This window comes from Rhinatrema bivittatum, chromosome 12 (assembly GCF_901001135.1).
Source record: "Rhinatrema bivittatum chromosome 12, aRhiBiv1.1, whole genome shotgun sequence".
Taxonomy (NCBI): Eukaryota; Metazoa; Chordata; class Amphibia; order Gymnophiona; family Rhinatrematidae; genus Rhinatrema; species Rhinatrema bivittatum.
Window position 1 is genome coordinate 13,127,292 of NC_042626.1, and position 15,554 is coordinate 13,142,845.

A 15,554-nucleotide genomic window follows, 5' to 3' on the forward strand; every position below is an offset into this window, starting at 1 on the left:
GCAATTCGCCTGAACTCTGTCCTGCCTGCGATAATATCCCCTTACCAGGCGGGTTTTGTGAGTGGCCGGAATGCGAGTGCCCATGTCATTAGGCTTCTCGCCGCCATTGAAGCATCACACACCTGTCAGGTTGAGTCACTGGCTGTGGGGTTCGACTCAGAGAAGGCGTTTGACAGAGTCTCTTGGGATTATATGTTTTCTGTTCTCGCTCGCTTTGGCCTCCCAGACCGCCTCATCACTGCCATCTCTATATTGTATGAGGACCCGATTTCCCAGATTGTGGTCAATGACTCTCTCTCCGATGGGTTTCAGATAAAAAGAGGGGTCCGACAGGGCTGTCCGCTCTCCCCCATACTGTATATTCTGTCTTTAGACCCTTTACTCCGTAAGCTAGCGGACTCACCGGTTATACACGGCATGCCACTTAAACAGACCTCTTTTAAACTAGCGGCTTTCGCTGATGATATGCTGGTCTTTCTTAGTAACCCATCTGTGTCCCTGCCCCATGTGTTACATATTCAATCCACATTTGGCAAATTTGCGGGTTTAAAAGTAAACGTAGACAAGTCTGAAGCTCTGGATGTGCTGGGAACGCTACAAGCCAAATGGTTGGGAGTTTTCCCGCTGAAATGGGTCTCGACCTCATTAAAATATCTGGGGGTTTATATACCAGCTCTCCCTAGTCAAACCTACATGTTAAATGTTACACCTCTTAAAGTGAAACTCCTTAAAAACCTATCAGCTTGGCAGGGTTTGCCTTTATCTTTGTCTGGGAAAATCTTGTTACTTAAGATGATGGAAATTTCAAAATGGTTATATCTGTTTCATATGTTACCGCTCTGGTTAAAAAAACGTGACATTTCTGACATTCACAAAGGAATTGTTTCCTATTTGTGGAATGGTAAACGAGCCCGCATCCCATTACAGGTACTTATGGCTTCTAGACTGGAGGGTGGTCTGAACTGTCCAGATTTGGAAAGCTACAATCATGCTTGTCTACTGCGCCATGTCAAGGACTGGGTTTGTGACTCGTCGACTAACTCTCCCTTGGACTTCTATAAATGTTGGCTATCTCCACATGCTCCTAGTGCGGTTCTCCAGATGCCAGATGCCCAACTTCCCACGTCTGTTGTGCGCAGTATAGTCATCCGTCCTATAAAGCTGGCATGGAAACATCTTTGTCGTCAGCTGAGAATCTCGTCTGGCCCGCATGCAGGGCTTCCTATCAGAGGCTGCTTGCTGTTCCCCCCAGGGATGACCTATTTTCTCTTCCAACGGTGGTCCCAGATGGGTCTGCGGTTCATGCACCAGCTCTTTGATGCTACTGAGAACCCGCCGCGACTGCACAGTTTTCAGGACTTACAATCTCTATTCCATCTGCCTGCAGCGGACTTCTTTGGATTTCTCCAAATCAGACATTTCATACAAGAGCAACAAAGACTTCACCCGGAATTCCTCTCCCATTACATTTCGGTGCGGACTTTTATGCTTGGGGAAGATGGCAAACGCAACTCATGCTCTCAATTTTATGCAGCGCTGACTGGCCTACATTCTGGACATGTCCTAGATCGAGTAGCTCAACGATGGAATTTGGTACTTTCCTGCAATACTGCCAATTCTGTTTTTAAGAAATGCTTCTTGAGACTACCAGGTTCTGTTGAAAATGTTTTATTGCGTGACAAAGCCTACAAATTTCTTCACCAGGCATTTTATTCGCAACAACAAGCTTTCTACGTGGGCGCCACTCCACATAAGAATTGTTGTAGATGTGGACAACAAAACCCGGACTTTCTTCACTGTTTCTGGGCATGCCCTTGCCTGCAGTTATTTTGGGGGCACTTACAGCACCAGCTAGAGGGACTCTGGGACTGCGTTCTCCCATTGGATCCGGTTATTTGGCTCTTGGGAGGGATCCCACCTCAGGTTTTCTCTCCTACTGATGAGCAGCTGCTGCTGTTCGACAAATTCTGCCTCATGGCCAAAGTTTCTATTTTGGCACAATGGACAAACCCTGCCCCGCTGTTTGCCTTGGTTTGGCAGGGGAAGATCCGTCAGCTGCTACACTGGGAATTGCTCACTGCAAAGCAAAAGTCGAAATCGCAGTATATTCGGACGTGGAGAGTCTGGGAGCTGTATGTAAACCAACTGCCCGCTGTGGAACGGAACTTGCTTCCCAAGTAACACCTCCCTTTCTTGGGAAACTGGAGGGTTTGCAAGTTTTTGCAATGGACGTGAGTGACTCTTTAAAGCTTTAGACCAATACCACTTACTATCAATAACAATCTTGCTATGTTTTTCCTGTAATGCTTTTCCCAGGCTCTCTATGTATTTACTTTGTCCTATTGTTAGCCAATTCTCCCATGAGGTTTTCTTGGTCTCAGATTCATGATTGTTTTCCTTGTTACCAAAGTCTATGGGGAGGGAAGGGGGGGGTTGGGTTGGACTGGAATGGAATGGGTTCTGGGGACAAAACTAAAATCGAGCGGCAATCGAGACCTTGTACGGTATCTATTCTTTGCCAATTTCTGATGTTCTGTGCGCAGTATCTGTGAATTTATCATGTTTTGTTGTGTTGACTGTTGCTGAATAAAAATTATTACACAAAAAAAAGTGCACTTATATGGGTAAATAGCTTTTGAAAATTGCTACGATATTATTTTACACTAGCTGTACCCGGCCACGCGTTGCTGTGCTCAGTCTGGTTAAATGGAAAAGAAAGAAAAGAGAAAGTGCACGTTTCAAATATGGTTAATTTCACAATGCTTGTGGGTATACAATATTTTTTGTTGTTCCATTGTCTGTGCAGATATAGAGATTGTCTGGTTTGCCGACTCTAGAACATGCAACATATAATTGTCCATGTGAGAAGCAATCCGTGTCTAGATGTAAACGGCATAATTCTAGAAATGAAAAAGAAAGAAAAAAGAAAAAACATAAACTATACTCACTAAATGAACGGTATGGTAAACAACACAGCTCAATTCCAATGTCACACGAAATAATTAAATCAAAATGAAAATAAATCGAAATCTATGAAAATTCAATTTAACAATGCAATCGGAAACATTGAAATGGAATCATAAAATATTTAGTCCAAGCCGTTAAGCCTGTTAAAAAGGGCGAAATTTTTGTCCCCTCTCCTCCTACGTCTTTGCTCTGCTCCGTTCCCCCCCCCCCCCCAGCACCACGAAGGGCCAGAGGCGGCGGTGGTGGTAGGAGCTGCAGCGGTGGCCGAGGGGGATCTCGTGAGGCGTAATGGTCCTTCCATCCCAAGTCCCTCCCCCCTTCCCCGGTGGCAGAGGGACAGACTCAGACCCCTTTCACTCTATCCTTACAGGCCCCAACTCCTTTGCTCTCCCATTCCCCTCTACACTGAACCCCTTCCACTGTAACCTATAAGTGGAGAGCTGGGGGGGGGGGGTGGTAGAGAATCTCTTTCTCATACAGCCCCCTACATAGGCTTCCTCTCTCTCTCTCTCTTGCACATATACTCTCCCTCTGTCCCTCACACACGCACGCCCAATCCCTCTCACTCACATACTCAATCCCTCACGTAGTCTCCCTCTCTCTCTGGCACTCACACTCGCCTTCAGCGCACATTCCTACACTTCTCTCTCACACAGTTAAAACAGGCGGGATTTTTGTCCCCTCCCCACCTAAGTCTTTGCTCTTCACTCGCAAGAGCTTGCAAAGTTCCCACGCCAGTTGTGTCTGGGAGAGAGAGGAAAACAATCCGTCACCCCCCCCCCCTCGCAAAGGGCAGGTAGCAGGCACTGCAACAGATTTGGGACACGTTGCCTAGCTAACTTTGCTCTTTCTGGCAGACCTGTGCCTTTAAGAAATCCGTCAGGAGCTTGAGAGGGAGCAGGGAGCAGGGCTCTGGCTTTCACTTTTGTCACGGTGCTTTGCTGGGAGTGGGGGTGGAGCGATGCCCATGTAAACTCTTCCCGTGGTGGCTGAGACCCACGGGCGGGCTGACAGCACTGCCTTCCCCCTCCTCCCCCTCCTCCCCCCGCAGTTGCGGGATATTTACTTGGCTTCTCCTTATCTGCGGGACTCAGGGGGCGGGGGAGGAGGGCGAGCTGTTCTCTGTTCAGCTCTTTGCGCTTTGGCTGCTGCAGGCTGCAGCTTTTTGTGATCTCTTCACAGCCGCTTTCTACTGCATTTGCTCTGCTTCGGCCATCCCAACTCCCTCCCACCCTTGCCCAGCGGTGGACGGACTGGCTCAGCGACTCTTCTACCCTTTCCTCCTCCTGTGTGTAACTGTCCGGCAGTCCCTACTCCCTGTCCCCTTCCCCAGCGGGGGAGGAACGGGCTGAGCCATTTCTCGGAGCGGCAACTCGTCTGCCCTTTCCTCCTCCCCTCTGTGACACCCAGCACGTAGCGCAGAGCTCAATGGTCCACACATGCGCGGGCCGTGGGTCAGAGCCCATTTATATTGTAGATAGTGTGTGTTGCTTGTACATCCAACAGATGGCGCTGTTTTTCCAAAAAAGCATGTTTTTACCTGTCACAGGTGTGACATCTATATAATATAGGTATACAAAAACACGCGCGTATTCGAATGCAATGTTATGTCAAAATTTCAAAGCAATCGGTGAAGAACTTTCGGAGATTTAAGATTTTGAACAAACGAACATTTACATTTTTATTTATATAGATTTACATGTTTAACTCCTTGGAAAATTCACCTGAAAATATCTGCCTAAATACTTTTCCCTGCCCCAACTCCACTCCCAGGAATGCCTCTTGCAAAATGGGGGTTTCATGAATACTTTCACAGGTAGAACCTTCTAACAGATTTTTAAAGCACCACTTAACGCTTTGAAAAGCAACACTGCTAAAACAAAGCTCAGTCATACCAGTAAAAGTAGTCAGTACGTATACCTATACTTATACTCTATAAACTATTTTATAAAAGCTACTAAAGCTAATCTACTTTAGTATCTCCACCTGCTTTAGCATTCATGTTTTAAGAAGTATCCTTTCCTTTCTTTTCAGGAGATTAATCCACTCTAGTCAGTGTTAAAGATACATTGAAAGTTTCCTTACTTACAGGCCGATACCCGCATTTGGACGCGTGTTTTCGACGCGCTAGCTTTACCCCTTATTCAGTAAGGGGTAATAGCGCGTCGAAAACGCGCGTCCAACCTCCCCGAGACTAATAGCGCCCGCAACATGCAAATGCATGTTGATGGCCCTATGAGTCATTCCCGCGCAATACAGTAAGTAAAATGTGCAGCCAAGCCGCACATTTTACTTTAATAAATTAGCGCCTACCCAAAGATAGGCGTTAATTTCTGCCGGCGCCAGGGAAGTGCACAGAAAAGCAGTAAAAACTGCTTTTCTGTGCACCCTCCGACAATATCATGGCGATATTAAGTCAGAGGTCCCAAAAGTTAAAAAAAGTTAAAAATAAAAAAAAAAAAATTTAAATCAGCCAGCGGCTCGAAAACCGGATGCTCAATTTTGCCGGCGTCTGGTTTCCGAACCCGTGGCTGTCAGCGGGCTCAAGAACTGACACCGGCAAAATTGAGAAATTGAGCATTGGCTGTCAAACCCACTGACAGCCACCGCTCCTGTCCAAAAAGAGGCGCTAGGGACACTAGCGTGTCCCTAGCGCCTCTTTTTACCACAGGTCCTAATTTAAATATTTTGTTTTACTGTATCGCACGCACACGACACTGGCCTGTGTGTGCGCCAGGAGAGCGGGCGCTTGTGTGCGCCAGGAGAGCGGGCGCAAACTTTACTGTATCGGCCTGTTAGGGGGTTATTTTCCAAAAGGATTTACATGTGTAAATATAACTACTATTGTAACAATTTAAAAAAACTATTTACCTATGAGGAATACACTTACGTGGGTAAATGCTATGGACAAGTCATTGGCATATATTGTAGCAATTTTCAAAAGTCCACTTACATGAGTAAAGTACATTTATATGGGTAAAGCCCATTTTTAAGCACATAGATGCTTTTGAAAATCAGGCCTTTAGTTCACAGCCTGACTGCTTCTAATCAGATGCACTAACTCTTTTGTTGTCTTTTTAGGCCTATAGCTCCCATGATACCACAGTTTACCAGCATACATTTTATCCTTTATGATGCTTTTGCTCTAGCCATGGTGAGCTATTCCATTCTTCTTTGCATGGGGAGATTGTTCGCCTTCAAATATGGCTACGACATCAACAGCAGCCAGGTCAGGGCCAAAACATGCATGCACTATCTGCCTGGGTGTCTAAACCTTGTCAGGTGTCTAAATCTTGTCATGCCTCCAACCATTGTGCACCTCAATTTGTGTCACTCACTAAACAAATGCCTAGAACCTGATCCCTGATCCTATTGTCCTTCTGATTAATTTCTCTATGACATCATGAGTTAAAATTCTCTTTGAGCTATTTATTGTTCTCTGTCTGGACTAGCACTTCCTGCCTTCATCAACTTAACCTTGTTTCTCTAAAAGATTCTTCTATATTGGTACAGTGGTCCCTGTTGTTAATAAAACTGAATACTCCTGGATTGCACAGCACAGAATGTGCGCAGAATTCCCTTCCTGCGCAGAATTCTGCATTTTCCCCACAGAATTACATGCGGGGACCAGGAAGCAGTAGCAACATCAGTGGGGGCCTGCATGGGCTAGAAGGAATAGTGTAGATGTCAGCTGAATGTGAGAGAGAAGCAGCAGTGGGCTGGCTACCAAACCAGAAGAAAATTGGAAGAGATGGCGTTGGCCCATGCAGACTGGAAGAGATGAGCTTGTAGTGTCAGCCTTAGTCCATGTTGCCCAAAGGAGGGAGAAGTGGGGGTCTGGTGCAGCCTGAACGAGAAGGTAGACAGCGAGCTTGGGGGAAGGTAGGAGAGAGCTGGGAGCTAAAGAAAGGGGTGGCAGACAAAAAAAACAAACTAGGGAGGTCTTGCTAAAGCTGAGAGAAGACAGAGAGAAAGTTGCTGAGGTAAGGGGAATGAACCAGGGGAGCTTTCTCTCTGTCTGCACCCAGGAGTAAAGCCTGGGTGGGGGCAGAGAGAGAAATCTAGGAGGTCTTGCTGGGGGTCAGGGGAGAGAAATGTGGAGGAGCAGAGAAAGATAGAGAACTGGGGGAGGGGTTCAAGCTTTGGGGGAGTCTCCTGGGGTGCAGGGGAAGATGGAGAAAATGGGAGGGGTAGGAGTGGGATTGAGCCTAGTGGGACATAGAGAAAATCTGGTGGAGAGGGAAGTAGTGAGAAAACTGGGAGATTGGCCAAAGTGGGGGACAGATCAAGCTTGGGGAAGAGGTTCAAGCCATAAGGAGGAGAGAGCTGGAGAGGGCCATTGAGCTTGGGGGAAGGGAGAGCAATTTGGAGGGGCCTAATCTTATAACTGTAAATTGTTGTTAATGATGTGTTAAAAGACCCCTTGGTTTGGATATGACATCCTTTGTCAGAACTGCTTAGTAAATGAAAAGGATTCATAAGGCCATGCTCATATAAAAAAAAAGATCTTTCCATACGCAGTTGTGTAAGGATCATCTCTGCCGAGGGCTGTAAGTAACTTAAGTAGGAGAACAAGAAATGGAGAGTAAGTGTAGCACAAGAAAAACAGAAGCGGGGAAAGAAAGAAAATTGTAGAGAAGAGGGGAATGGGAAGCTTGAAGACATGATGGGAAGACATAAGGAAGGACTGGAGGAAGTACTGACTTAGCTTTATAAACAGTCCCTCCTAGTTTCAGAAACACGATGAATAAGATTTTGTGAAATAGCCTTATATTTCAAGAGTTTTCTCATTGGGAATAAAGTGGTCCTACCTTTGTGGGTTGACCCTCTCTGACTGGTAGTAAAGGTGACTGCAGGGGGAACTGGATGCTTCTAAATGTAGATTTAATTTGCAGGAACTGATAGCTCTGGGGCTATGCAATATCGTGGGTGCCTTTTTCCGAAGCTTTACAATCAGCTGTACCATTTCCAGAACGATTATCCAGGAGAAGTCAGGTGGAAGTACACAGGTCAGTGACTTTGTCAAACCTGGCTGGCAATGAAGGCTGCCAAGTGGTAAAGTGGAATCTGCTTTAATTTGGACGCTTCTTTCAAAAGAGAATCAATTGCAGTAGAGGACAGAGGATCATAAACAATGAGTACGCTAGCTATGTGATGTAGGAATATCACAGGGAGGGCAGTCTTCAAAGGCATTCACCCAGCTAACATGGTCTGCTTGAAATCAGAGTTCATCAAATATAGTTCCCTGTACGTACCCAAATCAGTCCAGACTCCTGAGTTTTGCCTCTCTGCCAGCAGATGGAGACAGAGAAAATTTCACTGACACTGTACATAACCCAGTATGCTACCTGCAGTCCCTCAGTATTTCTCTGTCTCCAGCAGATGGTAGAAAATATGCAAAACCTGCAGTCTGGAGAGAAAGAAAAAAAAAGATTAAAAGTCAAGAAAATTTCTGGATCCTCCCAGGGGGTTGTGAGGTCCTGGTGGGGCCACCCACCCTGGTTTGAGGCGGACGAGCAGGAGGTTGGTGACCCTTCTGATAGCTCAGTCCAGAGGTCTGTAGGGTGGACATTTGATGGTCCAGATCTCTCATCCCCCATGAGACAGCGGTGGAATCTGCTGGCATTTCTGCACTGCAAGCCCAGTGGAGCAAGGAAGTATCCCTTTTATATGGTTTGTCCTGTGCCGTGTCACTAAAATTTTGTGAAAAGAGACTGACATAGCCAGTAGTTTGGTTCTTTTCTGATCTTCAATGCGGCCTGGACTCCTGGAACCGGAACCTGTGTACCAAAGGAAAGCATTGGTTTCTATGTATCTTTATTTGTTCTCAGAGAGTAAAAAAAAAAAGAGAACAAGGAACAAGTTAGAGGAATCTGTGCAGCATCAGGGTTCCGAGGGGAGCTAATTTAGCAGCTTGGGTAGCTCAGCAATGAAGTTTTTTAGCAGCTTCTCTGCCTGCGGAGGAGACCAGGTGTTGGCTCCATGGCACTGAGGGACTGTTCCCCTGCTTGCCGTTGAGGTGCTGGCGATGCTGTGGGTGTAGGGAAGAACAGTGTGCGAGTGTGGCAAAAGCAGCATGGCGTTCAGGGATCTGCATTGAACATGGTTGCACCAGTAGAACGAGCCTCGCAGGTGACAAGGTCTAGCACAGAGGCTTTTCCTGTCGGCTTGGAAACGGCAGCCATTTTTTATTCTCTAGCAGCATTGGCAGAAGAGACAGGGGAATCCCTTCCTCAACTATCACCGGTGGTTCCCTGTCCCACGGAGGTGCAGAGAGGCATTTGCACCGAGAAAGAGTCTCTAGTTCTGGTAGACGTCTTCTGCCAGTTTTAATTTGCTTATGTGCAAAGCTTGTTTAGCGGAACAAGAAATGGGGGATGCTTCTTCTCTACCCCCAAATCCTTGCAGTTCAGTTGCTTGGATATTGTTTTTGACATAAAGAGCTACTCCTCCCCCTTTTCTGTCCTCTCTGTCCTTCCTTAAGTTATAACCCAATATGGCCATATCCCAATCATGAGATTCCGTAAACCATGTCTCCGTAACAGCAACATCATCCAAGTCTGCCTCCACCATTAAGGCTTGCAGGTCTGGGATTTTATTGCTCAGACTGCGAGCATTAGTGCGCATAGCTCTCCAGTTTTGTTCGTTTTGTTTACTGCTTTTCTTAGGCTTGGTTTTTGCCTTATTCAGCTGACCTTTGTTATCCCCTTCTCCTTTGTTTTTGTATTTGGTTTTGTTTTTGTTGTTCGGGGGTGACGCTCCACTCTTCTCCTGCCACTCCCGTTGTCATTCCCTTCCTAATAATTCCTAACATTCTGTTTGCTTTTTTGATTGTCTCACCAAGGACTTATACAAGGACATCACCACCTCCATTTTTTTTACTGGTTATTCCTCTCTCTATGCAGCCTAGCATTCTTCTGGCTTTAGCTATCGCCTTGTCACATTGCTTCGCCATCTTCAGATCATCAGACACTATCACACCTAGGTCCTTTTCACAGTCTGTGCTCATTACTTTTTCACCGCCCATCACATATAGCTCTTTTGGATTGCTACACCCCAAGTGCATGACTCTGCACTTCTTGACATTGAATCCCAACTACCAAATACCCAACTCTTCAAGTTTTTTTAAATCACTTTTCATTCTCTCAACTCCTTCAGATTTGTCCACTTCTGCTAGCGTTATTTAGATGCTCAAAGCTATTTGACTACTACAGCTTTTGCCCATGTTGGGACATCTCCTTGGTCTATGGTGTCTCTGGAGGGGAAGTAGAATGGGAGGCAAGGCAACAGTCAGTGCTCCTCCTCCCTTGTTCTCGAGGGCAGAAGCTTCCCCGACAGAGAAAGTTTAGAGAGAGCAAGGTTGGTACTATGGGCTCCGATATAGATTCATCCTCCTTCTCCTGGGTGGAATGTTTCTAGGGCCTTCAGGCCTTTCTGCAGGAGTGCCCAGCGAAGGCGAAACAACCTACTATGCAGGGATCACATGCTTGGGCCTCCCATTTGTCAGTCACGGTGGGCAAATGCCACAGGGAGGCTGTCCCTGGTAATGTTTAAGGGGATGTGAATCATGAGACATCAGAGGATGTCTCCCTAGAAGAGGGAGAAATTGCATATGATTGAGAGCCACTTTGGACTCTGCTCAGTTTGTTTCTTTTTTCACAGAGACGTGTTGCTGAATTTGTTTTCTCAGACCCTGAACACGCTCAGCATGGCTCGAGTCTGTTGGCTCAGACCCTGAACATGCTTAGTGTGGCTGGTGGTCAATTTTAAGTTGTGTCCTGTTTCTTTTCCCCCTGAATCCAGTTCAAGAGATATTGGATTTAAAGAAGGTAAATACGGCTCTCAGGGTTCCCTGTTTCTGCATGGAAACTCTGAGGTCCAACTCTGAGATCCATCATAGCGGTGGTACACCAGGACGAGTTCTTGGCATCCCTCGCCTTGACAGAGGTGTATCTGCACATAGCCATCAGGCCAGAGCACCAGAAGTTCAGGGTCCTAAAGGAACATTTTCGGTTTTGAGCCCTTTACCTTCGGCTGGCGCCGGCTCCACATACCTTCACCAAGGTGATAGTGGTGGGGGAAGATGCATTGCAAAAGGAGGGTATGTTGGTGCATCTATATCTGGATGACTGGCTCGTTCATTCAAAATCAGATTTCTTCTGTTGCAAGTCAGTACACAAAGTACCGATGCGTTTGAAGTCTCTAGGATGGATGGTGAACCTAGCAATGAACCATTTAGTCCTCTTTCAAACTGTGGAGTATCTGGGAGCTCAGTTTGACGTGCTGATGGAGAGAGGGTTTCTAAAAGGGAGAGAGTGCTGAAATTGTAGAGTCAGATAAGGCTTCTGCTAGAGCTTTCGCTGCCCAGGGTCTGGGACTATATACAGGTCCTGGGTTCTATAGCATCAACATTGGAATTAATGCACTGGGCATTCATGCATATGTGGCATCTGCAGGGGGTTCTTCTCTCTTGCTGGAATTCGTTATTGGAAGAGTTTCATCTTCCTAATCCATTAGAGGGGGAAGCCAGGGATAGCCTTTTGCGGGGGCTTATTCACCCCATCCTCGAGCATGGTAAGGAATTGGAGGTTCCGAATTGGGTAATTGTTACCACTAATGCAAGCCTCTCCAGATGGAGGGCAGTATGTCCAGATCAATCGGCACAGGGCCAGTGGTTAGAGATGAGAGTGATGCATTTCGCGCTGCTTGCCTGTCTGCCAAGGTTACGCGGCCATCCAGTAAGGATTCTATCAGACAATGCGACGACGGTGGCCTACATCAACCATCAAGGTGGAACTAAGAATCAGGCAGTGGTTTGAGAAGCCTGGAAGTTGATTCTCTGGGCAGAGCAGCACTTGGAGCGGCTGGCAGCATCTCACATCGCCGCTGTGAACAATGTTCAGGTGGATTTTCTCAATCAGGAAAAGTTAGATCCTGGGGAATGGGCGAAATTGGAGGCAGTAATGTGTCTCATTCACGGAAGTTGGGGGTATCTCGACCAAAAAGAACATCAAGGCATTGCAGCTTTTCAGCCACTGAACAGAACATGATACAGAAGGAATCAGAGCCCTGATGCTGCCATGGACTTCTTTGTCTTCCCTCCTTGGCCTCTGGTGGCCAAAGGATTATGGTGGATAGAGAAACATCTGGGTAACATGATCCTGGTATCCCAGAGTGGCCATATCGACCATGCTTCCCATATCTGAACAACATGACCATAGATGTGCCCTTGAGGTTTGGACTTCAGTCGACTCTTTTCCACCAAGGCCCAATATTTTAGGGTCAGGCAGCTCACTTCTGTCTCACGGCTTCGCTTCTGAGAGGAGACGACTGAGATGGAGGGAATATTCCGAAGAGGTTATTTCCACCATATTGCAGGCTAGGTGACCTTCTACATCCTTGACATATGTGCGAATCTGGAGGATCATCAAGTCCTGGTCTACTGTTGACAGAGTACAGTCTCAGCCTGTTCAGGCTATAGTGTTGCATATTTTGGCTTTTCTACAGAAAGGTTCTGGTCAAGGGACTGGTTTTTAACTCTCTGAAAGTCCAGGTAGCGACACTGGGTTGTCTCTGGTGTAAGGTGCAAGGGTATCCTCTGTCCACACATCCAGATGTTATACCGTTCCTTCAGGAAGCTAAGAACTTGCAACTTTGGATGCGAAATATTTGTCCGTCTTGGAATCTGAATCTAGTCTTTAGAAGATTGTGTCAGGCTCAGTTTGAACCACTAAAAAGAGCTTCGGTTAAGGATTTGACTCTTAAAGTGGTTTTCTTAGAGGCTATTTGTTCATTCAGGAGAATTTCAGAGTTCCAGGCACTGCATGTTGAGATCCTTACCTACAGATGTCTGATTGAGGGTATCTTTATGCATGGTGCCTTCTTTTTTGCCTGAGGTAGTCTCAGTATGTCATCTTAGTTAGACAGTGGAGCTTCCACTTTTTCTGGATTTGGAGTTCTCTATGCCTCACGTGGGGAAGCTTAGGCTCTTAGATGGGAGGCATGCATTATTGAGGTATCTATAGGTTACTTATGATTTCTGTAGATCGGATCACCTCTTTGTAAATCGGATCACCTCTTTGTACTGTGGAGTGGTCCAAAGAAGGGAAGTAAGGTGTCTAAGGCTACAATTGTGAGGTGGCTGAAGGAAGTGATTGAGTTGACTTTCATTACTAAAGGGTACCCTCTGCCAGGAGGTTTAGAGGTGCACTCGACACGTTCTCAGGTGACGTCTTGAAATGAATCACAACAGTTGACTCCATGTGAAATTTGCTAGGTGGCTACTGGAAAGTCATTGCACACTTTTTCTAGGCATTATTGCTTGGATGTCAAGGCTCCAGCTTCCATGTGCTTTGGTGAGAGTGTTCTACGAGTGGAACTCTCCAGGTCCCAGCCGAGTTAATGGGAGCTTAGGTACATCCGAGGAGTCTGGAATGATCTGGGAATGTACAGGGAAAGGAAAACTGCTAATTTTTGTTCCTGTAGTACCACAGATCAGTCCAGAGACCCGCCCATTTACTGGGAGAGGGAAGAGTCCGTCGCTCGTAGTGTTGCTTTGTATATATATAGTGTGGTGTTGTTGGAGGTCTTCAATGCTGATTGTTTATGTTAAATTTGGGAAACTTGTTTTCCATTGTCTTTTTGGGCAACTTCACCTTCTTCCAACTCATTGGAGGGAAGGGAGTTTGCTGAGAAGTTTGCTTAGAAATTTATGGTTATTGCTGTCATCTTGGCTTGGGTACAGGTAAATACTGAGGGACTGCAGGGGGCACCCTGAGTTATGTACAGTGTCAGTGAAACTTTCTCTGTCTCCATCTGCTGGCAAGGAGGCAAAACCCAGGAGTCTGGATAGATCTGTGGTATTACAGGAACAAAAATTAGCAAGTAAGAACCAATTTTCCTCTAAAAGTGCACCCAGGTTCCATAGTGCAAACACTTTTAGGCTTTCCTGTGGATATGTAGGTCGGCGGAGAAATACAGTAACATACTTTTTATTTCCAAGTGTGTGTGTGCTATTTTGCTCCCCTTCTGCTGCCTGCACAAATAAGTGCATAGTATATCTGGGTATCCCAAATCCCAAATCTGTCCTGGTAACCCCACAGCAGTCGAGTTTTCAGAACATCCACAATGAATATATATGTATGAAACTAGTTTGCATATACAAGGTCTCCAGTGTATGCAGATTTATCTCATGCATATTAATTGTGAATATGCTGAAAACTCAACTAGCTGTTTGGTCCCCAGGACAGGTTTGGGAAGACGATGATTTTAATGCATGTACTTTTTATTTGCTAATTGTCAGAGAAACAGAAAATGTTCCTAAAATACTCAGGTTGATAGTGTTCATATTTCTCCTAGAATTAATATCTCACTGCATATTATTTCTTGTAAATGGATAATTGGTTCCCATTCCTGTGTACGGATGCCCTTTATACAGGTCTGGATTTAGGCATAGGCAACTGGCTAAGAAGCCAGATACCAAAGCGAAGCTTGCTGCTGCTTGGTTTAGGGCCATATGCTGGTTGCCACCCTGGCACTATGGGTCCCCGATGCCTATGGGTGCCAAAATCTTAAATCTAGCCCTCCCTTTACATTTCTATAACTGAGTACGTGTGCTATTCTAGGATATGCTATCATATTCCTTAATCCCATATGAATAAAGGTATATCTTGTTCCTTTATTCAGATATTCTCTGTTTGGAAAACAGACTACTCCCTTGTTTATAATATATTGCCAGAATGTCCTCTTCCTCTCCATTCTGATAGATTTATGAATAGACACTCTCCATTTCACCAGATATAGGAATGTCTCAGGGGTTTCCATGAGTGAATTCAAATATAGTGATACAATATAATATCAATGGTACAAATAAATAATAGTGAAAATATCTGATGTTTTTAACCAAAGTAGCACATGTCTGTGATCAGTAGTATATTTATTTATTTATTTATTTAAGTTCTTTTAATATACCGATGCTCAAGACGAAGGTCTTATCGTACCGGTTTACAGCGTAACCAGGGGTAACCAATTAAATAGAAGATAAAGTTACAATGAACAGGGATTTACAGTACGGGAGAGTTAAGAGTGAAAGGTAATAGTTTAACATAACATAACAAAGTAAGTAACAATCTACGTATGATATTAGCTTAGCCAATGGCCTGGTAAGAAAAAACAAATGCCTTCTGCCCATGGTGTTCATCTGAGGTGTAATGGCTGGTCATCGCCCCCATGTCTAATTTGGACCGGATAATTTCTTGCAGATTGCAGGATTGATCGCAGCTTGTATCATGCTGGGGGTGCTGATGAGGATGGGACCTATATTTCAAACTCTGCCCCAGGTAAATACATGTGACAAAATCTAAGCATCAGATTTATCAGAGCCATGTCAGAGTATGCACAGAGATGTTTACTATTTTACTTTCAGTCTAGTTGTACTACAGGGACATTTGTAGAAAATAAGTTTGGTTTCCATACTGAAAATATATTAATTTAACATACTTAGTAAAGCAATCTGATTTTCTCCCAGGACAAGCAGGATGGTAGTCCTCACATGTGGGTGATGTCAATGAACAAAGCCCTATCACGTA

General features: G+C 45.4%; 1 protein-coding gene across 9 annotated transcripts in view; it reads left to right on the plus strand.

The window, feature by feature from the left end:
• Positions 1-15,554, plus strand: part of SLC26A8 (solute carrier family 26 member 8) — a 95,101-nt gene that overhangs the window by 43,738 nt on the left and 35,809 nt on the right. For all 9 annotated transcript variants that reach the window (XR_003852145.1, XM_029572773.1, XM_029572780.1 and 6 more), the window contains 3 exons: positions 6,049-6,196; positions 7,863-7,976; positions 15,228-15,305. Coding sequence is in view for 8 of the 9 variants with exons in the window: in XM_029572773.1 (XP_029428633.1) it covers positions 6,049-6,196; positions 7,863-7,976; positions 15,228-15,305 (340 nt within the window). In the remaining variant the exon portion in view is untranslated. The remainder of the gene's footprint in view (positions 1-6,048; positions 6,197-7,862; positions 7,977-15,227; positions 15,306-15,554) is intronic.